The following is an 11,412-nucleotide window of genomic DNA, read 5'->3' as shown; positions in this document are numbered from 1 at the left end:
GTGCTGGTGGAAGGTAAAGTTAAGAAAAGAATAAGTATCATTCATATTCAATTACAACATCTATCACAAATACTACGTTCTTCTAGCATAACATTGCTTGTATTCCGCAATTTATTTTTGTCTTGCTGTCACCCAGGCTGGAGTGCAGTGATCCCGGCTCACTGCAACCTCTGCCTCCCTGGTTCAAGCAATTCTCCTGCCTCAGCCTCCCAAGTAGCTGGGATTATAGGCATGTACTACCACACCCGGCTAATTTTTGTATTTTTAGTACAGACGGGGTTTTACCATGTTGGCCAGGCTAGTCTCCGACTCCTGGTCTCAGGTAATTCACCCACCTCGGCCTCCCAAAGTGCTGGGATTACAGGAGTGAGCCACCGAGTCTGGCCACAACCAGGTATGTTTTCAAATCACAGTCTTTGAATAAACTTGTTAAGTTTTGCCTGTGGGCTTCAAATTAAGATTCTTAAACTACCTTGGTGATCCTTGTGACCTTCAATGAGTCCATTCATATTCTAGAGTCTACCTTGGTTATACACCTTCATGCTTTATCCCCAAGTGCTTTCAGAACCATTTCACTGAGATGTTCCTAACATTGACATAAAACCTTGAAACTATAAAAGGGGAGATTTAAGAATTCAGTCATGTAAAAATAGCTTCTGCCATGATGAGCAAACAAAGGACAAACTGGGGGGGAAAAGGTATTTAAAGCTCACTATAGGAACAAAGTACTCCTGCAGATTAGTTAAGACCAAAGCCAATAGAAAAGCGGTTGATAAACATCACACAGAGGCAATCAGCCAAATTCAGATTATGGAAACCTACAGGTTAATCTTATTTCTTCAGCAAATAAGAAACAAAAACAAATAAATGAATGGCAAATCATCCTGAATAAGAGAAGAAACAGACACTTCAACTTTACTAAAGATATCCAAATGGCTAGTAAGCTTATGAAAAAGTACTATTCATTGTCAGGGAGAGCAAATTAAAACCAGAAGATACCACTACACACACAATGGCTAAAATTATAGACTGACAACAGCAAATGATAAGGATGTGGACCTACTAGAACTCTGGGAATGTAAAACAGGATGATCATTTAGGAAAAAGTTTGTCATCTTCTAGTAAAATTTAAAATACATCAACTTAGGATATTCCCACTCCTAAGTACTTATCCAAATTAAATTAAATTAAAATGTAGGTTCACAAAAACGTTGTACATGTTCATACCAACTTTATTCATGATAGTCCCAAACTAGAAACAGCTCATTGTTCACCAGTTGTTCACCTAACAGGTGAAACATTAAAATGTGGCATATTCATACATAGAATACTGCTCAGCCATAAAAAGGAACAAAGCTTAAACACACTGATGAATATACAAACATGCTGAGTAAAAGGAACTTACAGAATACATACTGCATAAGTGAGTCCATTATATGAAGTTCTAGAATAGGCAAAATTAATCTACAGTGAACAAAATCTTAACAGTAGCTGACTGCCAGGCGAGGGAAGAAAGGGCAGGAGAGGTGCAGGAATTGACTAGGTGAAAAAAAAATTCAGATGTAATACAAATGTTCCAAACTTAGGGGTTTGAGTTACATGCTTTTACATCAAAACTCATCAAATGAGTCTGGGTATGGTGGCTCACACCTGTAATCCCAGCACTCTGGGAGGCCTACATGGGTAGATCACTCAATGTCAGGAGTTTGATATCAGCCTGGCCAACATGGCAAAACCCCATCTCTAATAAAAACACAAAAATTAGCTAGGCATGGTGACAGGCACCTGTAATCCCAGCTACTCAGGAGGCTGAGGCGGAAGAATCCTTTGAACCCAGGAGGCAGAGGTTGCAGTGAGCCAAGACTAGGCCACTGTACTCTAGCCTGGACGATATAAGGCTCCATCCCAAAAAAAAAAAAAAAAAAAAAACTCATCAAATGATACACTTAGCATTTATTCATCTTACTGCAAATCTCCCTCAAAAAAACTCCAATGACGGCTGGTGTGGTGGCTGATGCCTGTGATCCCAGCACTCTGGGAGGCTGAGGCAGGCAAATCACTGGAGGCCAGGAGTTCCAGACGAGCCTGGCCAACATGGTGAAACCCCATCTCTACTGAAAATACAAAAATTAGCCGGGCGTGGTGGTGCACGTCTGTAACCCCAGCTACTCGGGAATCTGCGGCACGAGAATTGCTTGAAACTGGGAGGTGGAGATTGTAATAAGCTGAGATCATGTCACTGTACTCCAGCCTGGGTGACAGAGAGACTCTGTCTCAAACACAAAAAACAAAAACAAAAACAAACTCCCATGACATGTATGCTGAAAGGATTAAAAGTGAAAAATGTCTACAACTTACTTGGACACGCATATAGAAGAAAAGATGAGACTGCAGGAGGCAGGCTATGTGATAAAGCATGGCAAATGCTACTTGTAGAATCTAAGGGATGGGCATTGGCATCACCAGGATTTTATATACCGACAGAAAATCATCTTTAGGGTATTTAGGTGGGAAAAAAGCCAAAATATAAAATAGCACATATAGTATAATTTACATTTTAAAAAGAAATGAAAACATCCATTAACACTTGCTTATAAATAAAGTAAAAGTCACAGGAAGCTTACACTAGAAACTGATGACAGGGCTGTGCGAGAATAGAAACTAAACAGCTGAATTACAGGACGGGAAGGAGAATCTTCACTACATACCCTTTGTATCTCTTCAAGTTTATTGCCTTCAAAAAATAAAATATAAACAACTTTAAAATGAGCCTATTTTTCTGAGACAGGGTCTCACTCTGTCACTCAGGCGGGAGTGCAGCAACGCAGTCACGGCTCACTGCAGCCTTGACCTCCCAGGCTCAAGCAGTCCTCCCACTTCAGCCTCACAAAGTGCCGGAATTACAGGTGTGAGCCACCACACCTAGCCTATTCTTGGTTTTCATATCATCAGGCTTAAGACAGATTAAACCTTCCTTCCTATACTTCCTTTCTAAAAATAAGAAAACCACTCCAACTAAAAAACTGGGCAAAAAACCCAGACACCTCACCAAAGATGATATATACGGATGGCAGGTTAAGTATATGAAAAGATGTTCCACATCACTATGGGATTGGGAATTAAAACAATGAGACCACTATTCACCTATTAGCTAAAATGCGAAAGAGTGACATCACCAAATACTAGTGAGGATGAGGAGCTACAGAACTCTCCTTCATTGTCAATGGGAATTCAAAATGGTCATGTTGGAAGAGAGTTTGGCAGTTTCTTCCAAAACGAAACATACTCTTAACTTACAATCCAGCAACCTGGTTCCTTGGTATTTATCCAAAGGAGTTGAAAACAAGTCTACACAAAACCCTGCACACAAATGTTTATAGTAGATTTATTCCCTTCCTACAAACTTCAGAGATTCTCTTCTAATTTGCTGGACTTGGGGGATGGGAGGGTAATGTATTTCTAACGCGTTAGAGCAACTTGGACTGGAACTCTACTGCTGATATATATATACACTATTCTCCTCCATACACATGTCCTACCAATTCAATGTGAGTGCCTTCACATAATTTAGGGAAAGTCTCAGAACAATGGAGTTTTTTTGTGTTTTGGTTTTTTTGGTTTTGTTTTTGAGACAGAGTCTCGTTCTGTTGCCCAGGATCCAGGATGGAGTGCAATGGCACGATCTTGGCTGGCTACAACCTCTGCCTCCCAAGTAACTGGGATTACAGGCGTGTGCCACACGTGGCTAATTTTTGTATTTTCAGTAGAGGCAGTTTCACCAAGTTGGCCAGGCTATCTTGAATTCCTGACCTCAAGTGACCCACCATGGAGTGTTTTAAATTCTAAAACAAACAAGATGTAACACCAAAAAATAAATTTCCAAATGAGAACTGAATAAGGGCTGTTTAGGGCAGAGGACATTAACAAGGCATGTTGATTAATAAGCAGATTCATGGCACACGATGTTGCCTTCCAAGTGGGTTCCTTATGCTTCCCCCTTCACATAACACAGAAGTAGTGAGAATTTGGAGCCTTCCTCCCAGGGAAGATTCGGTCCCCCTTCCCACGTGACAGAAGCTTCAGTTACCCACGCATAAAGGGACACACACTCTATTTCTGCTTCACAGTCTGGTGTCAATATTTAGATAAGACCACAATATTCAGCAATGAGCTCCTTTGTATTTACATACTGCTTCTGAGAGTTCTCCCTTGCAGCTCCTTAAGCAGCAGCTAGGCTAAAGCAGGATATGAGCACCCTGATCATATACCCCACTCCCACTATTCTTCCTGATAGCTTTACCACAAAGGAAGCTATAGACACAAGGAATCCAAACAGAAGAGGGAAATTCACCATCAATGCTTCCTTCAAAAGCAAACAGTGATGCAAAACACAGTCTTCTCAAATGTGGGGAGACAGTACTGTCTTCCACTTGCACGGAAGTAAGATTACTTTTACTCTATTATGTGCTTCTCTTCCTTTCCCATAACTACATTCACCTCAGCAATCACTTACGTACTAGCCTACACTATGAACAAACACAAAACGGAGCATTCAAATACATAAGATGACTTCCCAATAATAGCCACCTCTTGTACAGAAAACTCAGCCTGTAGTGTGGCAAGAAGATACACCCGTTCAACCTTACCCATCATATAGCATTTTAGTGCTTTGCTTGCATTCTTTTCCCACAGATGTGCAAATAAAACTCATTAGCTTAAACCAATTGCAAATGAATTCCTCACTACCCCAATCACAGTAGACCCCACAGATCTTTTCCACAGCAAATTAGATACCAAATGTGAAAGAGAAACAAAGATCACGTTCTAACAGTTCGTACAACTACGGACGCCAGTTCTCAAGGCTTGGCATATTCAACCATATATGAAAACGCATTTCCATCTAAGTAGTACTACTGACAATGTTAAGCTGGTTAAGTCACGTTCACAGGATTTAAAAGAACACACATGAAAATTAACCCTTACTACTTATATTAATATACCAGGACTTGAGGTAATAATATATTCATAGTTGACTCACACACTCCAATAATACTCTTAGGTAATCTTCAGCCTGAAACAAGTCTTCATTTATTGACTACTTACAGTACAGTGATTTTGCATCTTAGCTGGTAATCAAAGACGGTTCTGTATTAAGAGAAGACATAATCTCTCTTCCAGATATCACCTGTCAGAAATCTGGGCAAATTTAATTTTAAGAACTAGAATTGCATCTCCTGGTGGCAGTCGTCACCCTGAGAACAGGAACAAGGCAAAGAAACTGTACAGGATTTTGATTCTCCTACACAGGTGCACATAGTTTATTAACGACTATATTTTGAAGCCAGCCATTTTGTCCAATATTTAAATTACAAGCTGTTTTAATATTAAAGCAGAATGTACCGCCACATTGTGACAAAAGTACAGCTTTATCCATAAACCCTTCACACAATTATACATTAAATGCTATTATTTAAGCAAGGCACCCCTACTTGTTCTAAAATATGGGATGTACTACTCCATTAAAAAAGCAAATGAGGAGACTGGTTTTTTTCCTATCTAAAGCTGGTTTAAATTCAAGTGAAGCCATTAATTTTCTTACCAGTCTGGACTGTTCTGACATGTCACTTCACAGTTTTGAGACTAACAAACACCCTTAGGTTTACCCCAAACCAAAAAACGCCAGGGCGGGACAGTTCAGACAACTTTGAAGACTAGAATGCCCCCTAAGTGGATAGGCACCAACGTTAAATGCCTTTAGCACAAGGCTTAGAAAGGCAAAACATTTCTAAAGACATAAAACCACCAAATTGTCATTTACACTCACTAAGTTGTGGTATTTATTTTTTCTTTTGATTTTTTAAAATTCCTATCTCTAAGTAATCAAATACAGCAAAATTTAAAACCATTCTGCCAAACCATACCAGTTCAAAGGTCTGAAACCCTTCTTTGCTTTGGTGAATGTTTGGTTACAATAAATCACTGTTTTATCCCATGAGAAGTTTTACATCAGAGCACTCAATTCACAGGCAAAAAAAAAAAAAAAAAAAGTTACTTTTTAAATGAAAGCGTTTAAAGAACACTGCTGAATATGTAGTCTTTACAATGGGTAACATATCATCTATGAAAACAAACCATTTAATCATATAAAACAAAGACCATATTTTTAAATCAGATTCTGGACAGTTTAAACAAAAATTTTAATTTGTGGTTTATTTCATAATCCCAAACTGGATCTTTCATTTCTTCTTCTAAGCAGTCCACTATGAAACTTTTCTTAGAAGCAATTAACCCAAAACACCAAAATCATTTCCCTAGCAGTTGCTGCTAATAAACCGGAACTGTATATCCCACGTCCAAGAAAGATGTGCAAATGAAATGCTTCTTGCTTCACCCTAAAAATAAAACAAAAAATGTTGCACATTTAGTCAAGATGAAAAAGGACAGCACACATTCCCATACCATTTAAAACTGCAAATTCAAATTTTTCTCCTTTCTAATTTAGTGCAAGTTATCTGATAAACCAAGTTAAAGTGAGGAAAACTAGTTAGGCATTAGTGTTTACAGGCTGGTGTAAAAAACACAGTTTCAGAATATATTTTAAATAGATTTTAGCTATTATAAGTATTTAACATCACAGAATTGTGGGACTTCATATCCAAAAATAGCAATAGAAGAGGCCGGGCGCAGTGGCTCATGCCTGTAATCCCAGCACTTTGTGAGGCTGAGGCGGAAACATCACGAGGTCTGGAGATCGAGACCATCCAGGCCAACACAATGAAACCCTATCTCTACTAAAATACAAAAAATTGGCGGGGCACGGTGGCTCAAACCTGTAATCCCAGAACTCTGGGAGGTTAAGGCGGGCAGATCAGCTGAGGTCAGGAGTTCGAGACCAACCTGGACAACATGAAGAAACCCTGTCTCTACTAAAAATAAAAAATTAGCCAGGTGTGGTGGCGCATGCCTGTAATCCCAGCTACTCCAGAGGCTGAGACAAGAGAATCACTTGAACCCAGGAGGCAGAGGTTGCAGTGAGCCAAGATCCTGCCATTGCACTCCAGTCTGGGCAACAAGAGAGAAACTCCATCTCAAAAATAAATAAATAAAATAAAATAAAATACAAAAACTTAGCCGGGCATGGTGGTACACGCCTATAGTTCCAGCTACTCGGTAGGCTGAGGCAGGAGAATCACCTGAACCCGGGAGGCAGAAGTCACAGTGAGCAGAGATCACAGCCTGGGCGAACAGTAAGACTCCATCTCAAAAACAAAAAAAAAACAAAAAAAACCTAATAGAATAGGATATAGTAATAGAATGAATGCCCGTGTTTTTTTTGTTCCTTTTTTTTTGAGACAGAGTTTCATTCTATCATTCAGGCTGGCTGGAATGCAGTGGCACAATCTCAGTCACTGCAACCTCCGCCTCCCAAATGCAAGTGATTCTCCTGCCTCAGCCTTCCCAGTAGCTGGAACTACAGGTGTGCACCACCACATCCAGCTAATTTTTGTATTTTTAGTAGAGACAGTGTTTCGCCATTTTGGCCAGGCTGGTCTCGAACTCCTGACCTCAGGTGTTCTGCCTGTCTTGGCCTCCTGAAGTAATGGGATTACAGGAGTAAGCCACCACACCCGGCCCCATGTGTTTTCAAGAAATCATTACAGGTAAGTGTCTCAAAAGAGTGAGTCATTACATGTAGAAAAGTGACTGCAATACATCAGTAATACTTAAAATACTTTATGGGAAAAAAAAAGACACCATATATTTAATTGAGGGAAGGAACATCAAGATGTATTAAGCAAATCTCATGGGTAAGTTAACACTATAAAATTACGTACCTCCTACGGCACAAAAAAAAAATGCCATTTTAGGAAAAGGAAACAGTGACACATTAACTGTGTTTAGGGATGATACACTCTGGTTTCACATATATCCTTTTAAAAATACCTTAAACCAGAAAATGCCCGGGCGTGGTGACTCACGCCTGTAATCCCAGCACTTTGGGAGGCTGAGGTTATCGGATCACTTGATGTCAGGAGTTCGAGACCAGACTGGTGAAACCTCATCCCTACTAAAAATACGAATATTAGCTGGATGTGGTGGAGACTGCCTGTAATCCTAGCTACTTGGGAGGATGAGGCAGTAGAATCACTTGAACCCGGGAGGTGGGGGTTGCAGTGAGCTGAGATTGCGCCACTGCACTCCACCCTGGGCAAAAAGAGTGAGACTTCATATCAAAAAAAATAAAAATAAAAAAAAAACCTGAGAAAATGGAAAAGGTGTTTAAATTTAAGTGGGAAAATAAAAAGCTAATGCAAGTCATATATCCAGTCTACTACAATTTATAGCTACTAAAGGCAGCTATTTTTTGGCACATAGCATGATGGATGTTGGAAATTATGCATAAAAATTCTACATGGAGACAATGCTCAAAGCTATTATACAAATCATAAGGAATTATGGCTGGGCACAGTGGCTCACCCCTGCAATCCCAGCACTTTGGGAAGCCAAGGCAGGTGAATCACTTGAACCTAGGAGGCGGAGTTTACAGTGAGCCGAGATTGTGCCACTGCAATCCAGCCTGCTCAACAAAGCAAGACTCTGTCTCAAAAAGAATTAAAAAACAGGCCGAAGTGGCTCATGCCTGTAATCCCAGCACTTTGGGAGGCCAAGGCAGGTGGATCACCTGAGGTCAGGAGTTCAAGACCAGCCATAACCAACACGGAGAAACCCCATCTCCACTAAAAATACAAAGATTAGCTGGGCGTGGTGGCGCATCCCTGTAATCCCAACTACTCGGGAGGCTGAGGCAGGAGAATCTCTTGAACTCCGGAGGTAGAGGTCGCGGTGAGCGGAGATCGTGTCACTGCACTCCGGCCTGGGCAATGAGAGTGAAACTCCATCTCACAAAAAAATCAATAAATAAAATTAAAAAAAAAAAAAGCAAGAAAAAAATCATAATTAATTATATTTCCCAGGAGAATTTTTTTTTTTTTGCCCCCACATCTGAGAAGCCAGAGTGAGAATTTTCATTCCTTATATTGACACTTCAATCATCACTAGTTTGATCTTTATTAAAAAGGAATGGTGCCAGGTTGGCTGGTCACTCTTGTAATTCCAACACTTCGGGAGGCAAAGGCAGCAGGATCACTTAAGGCCAGAAGTTCAAGGCCATCCTGGGCAACATAGTGAGACCCCACCTCTACAAAAAATTAAAAAATTAGCTAGGCAAGGTGGTACACACCTGTAGTCGCCACTACTCAAGAGGCTGAAGTGAGAGAATCACCTGAGCCCAGAAGATTGAAGCTGCAGTGAGCTATGATCGTACCACTGCTAGCCTGGGCAACAGAGAGAGACCTGGTCCCTAAAAAAATTTGAAAAATAAAAAGAGAATGGTTTCCACCATATTATAAATTAGTGAGTGGATGATTATTAGTTTATCAATACAAAATAATTTCCACGGTTGTATCTCTTTTTTTTTTCTTTGAGTCTCATTCTATTGCCCAGGCTGGAGTGCAGTGGCACAATCTCAGCTCACTGCAACCTCTGCCTCCTAGGTTCAAGTCATTCTCCCACTTCAGCCTCCTGAGTAGCTGGGATTATAGGCACCGGCCTTCATGCCCGGTTAATTTTTGTATTTTTAGTAGACAGGGTTTCACCATGTCAGCCAGGCTGGCTCTAACTCCTGACCTCAGGTGATCCACCCACCTTGGCCTCCCAAAGTGCTGCGATTACAGGTGTTGAGCCACCGCGCCCAGCCCACAGTTTTACCTCTTAAATTTACCTTATTATCTGGAGCCCCTGAAGTCTTATTTTCCTTTTGGACATGAATTCAGGAACAGTTCAATATACCTATGATCTGAGGATAATGAGAAAGATTAGTTTTAAAAAGTTGAAAAGGGAGATCAATTTTACAGCCATTTTTCTCACAGTTCAGACAACAATTCAAACGCCTTTCCTTTCCCTAATTAAAAACAAAATTTAGGCCGGGCGCGGTGGCTCACGCCTGTAATCCCAGCACTTTGGGAGGCCAAGGAGGGAGGAACACCTAAGGAGTTCGAGTCAGCCTGGCCAATATAGTGAAACCCCATCTCTACTAAAAATACAAAAATTAGCCAGTTTGGTGGCAGGTGCCTATAGTCCCAGCTACTCAGGAGGCTGTGGCAGGAGAATCATTTGAACCCAGGAGGCGGAGGTTGCAGTGAGCCCAGATCACACCACTGCACTACAGACTGGGTGACAGACAACACGCCGTCTCAAACAACAACAAACAAACAAAATGTAGAACGGACAAACAGGCTGGGTGCGGTGGCTCATGTCTGTAATCCCAGCACTTTGGGAGGTTGAGGCACGGGGATCATTTGAACCCAGGGGTTCGAGACCAGCCTGGCCAACATGGCGAAACCTGTCTCTACTAAAAATACAAAAATGAGTCAGGCACAGTGCTGGGCACCTGTAATCCCAGCTACTCAGATGGCTGAGGCAGGAGAATTGCTTGAACTCAGGAGGCGGAGACTGCGGTGAGCCGAGATGGCACCACTGCATTCCGGCGTGGTTGACAAAAAAAAAAAGAAAGAAAGAAATTTGCAGGATAATTAGCAGACAAATAAATGTTTTTTAAATTATAGTGTTTTTATCTGTTACGTTTAATTTACTAGTACTAAAAGAATACAAATTTTCCAAGGAAAAATTCTACAATCCCAAAACAGAAAGAGATACTTATAAGCAAAGACAAGCATCAAAAATGACAACGAAAGCCAAAGGCAGGACTTACGAACGTGGGACCGATCCTTGAGCATTGCTGCAACAGCATCCTCATGGGTCTCAAAGTGCACATCAGCTTCTCCAGTGGCCTTCCCGCTGGAGCTGTATTCCATGGTGATTCTAACAGGCTTGAGTGGAGCGAAAAACTAAACGACAAAGGCAGTCAAGAGGAACATGATGGACGTAAGTAAACCCGCCTAGAAGTCTGGTGGTTCATCTTTCTTTCAGACTTTGATTCATACACTTGATACATTTGTTTTTAGGAAATTCCTTTTTTAAGTAGTAACATATTTATACATCTAGTATGTCTTCTGGCTTTTCTACTTTTTCTCAGAACTCAAAGTGACATTTAAAGTACCTGCTCTCAGCGAGCACAGTGCCTCGGACCTGTAACCTCAACACTTTGGGAGGCCAAGACGAGTGGATCATTTGAGGTCAGGAGATCAAGACCAGCGTGGCCAACACGGTGAAACCCCATCTCTACTGAAAATACACAAATTAACCAGGCATGGTGGCACGTGCCTGTAATCCCAGCTACTCGGGAAACTGAGGCGGGACAAATGCTCGAACCCGGGAGGCAGAAGTTGCAGTGAGCCAAGTTCAAGCCACTGCACTCCAGCCTGGGCAACACGGCAAGACTCTGTCACAAAA

At 41.2% G+C, this 11,412-nt stretch overlaps 1 protein-coding gene and 1 long non-coding RNA gene across 2 annotated transcripts in view; both read right to left on the bottom strand.

The window, feature by feature from the left end:
- Positions 1–1,210: 1,210 nt before the first annotated feature.
- On the bottom strand, positions 1,211–3,703 carry LOC105552467. The gene is made up of 2 exons (XR_001008015.1): positions 1,786–3,703; positions 1,211–1,650 (listed from the first exon to the last, which is right to left on the bottom strand). It is a non-coding gene; the product is annotated as an uncharacterized LOC105552467 (long non-coding RNA).
- Positions 3,704–5,065: 1,362 nt separating this feature from the next.
- Positions 5,066–11,412, bottom strand: part of GRSF1 (G-rich RNA sequence binding factor 1) — a 24,029-nt gene continuing 17,682 nt past the window's right edge. Inside the window, exons 8-10 of the mRNA XM_011998147.1 lie at positions 10,772–10,907; positions 9,782–9,856; positions 5,066–6,392 (exon numbers count right to left, since the gene is read on the bottom strand). Coding sequence (XP_011853537.1) covers positions 9,807–9,856; positions 10,772–10,907 — 186 coding nt within the window. The 3' untranslated portion in view covers positions 5,066–6,392; positions 9,782–9,806. The remainder of the gene's footprint in view (positions 6,393–9,781; positions 9,857–10,771; positions 10,908–11,412) is intronic.

This window comes from Mandrillus leucophaeus, unplaced genomic scaffold, assembly GCF_000951045.1.
Source record: "Mandrillus leucophaeus isolate KB7577 unplaced genomic scaffold, Mleu.le_1.0 Scaffold559, whole genome shotgun sequence".
Taxonomy (NCBI): Eukaryota; Metazoa; Chordata; class Mammalia; order Primates; family Cercopithecidae; genus Mandrillus; species Mandrillus leucophaeus.
This window is presented reverse-complemented; position numbering and strand designations above follow the sequence as displayed.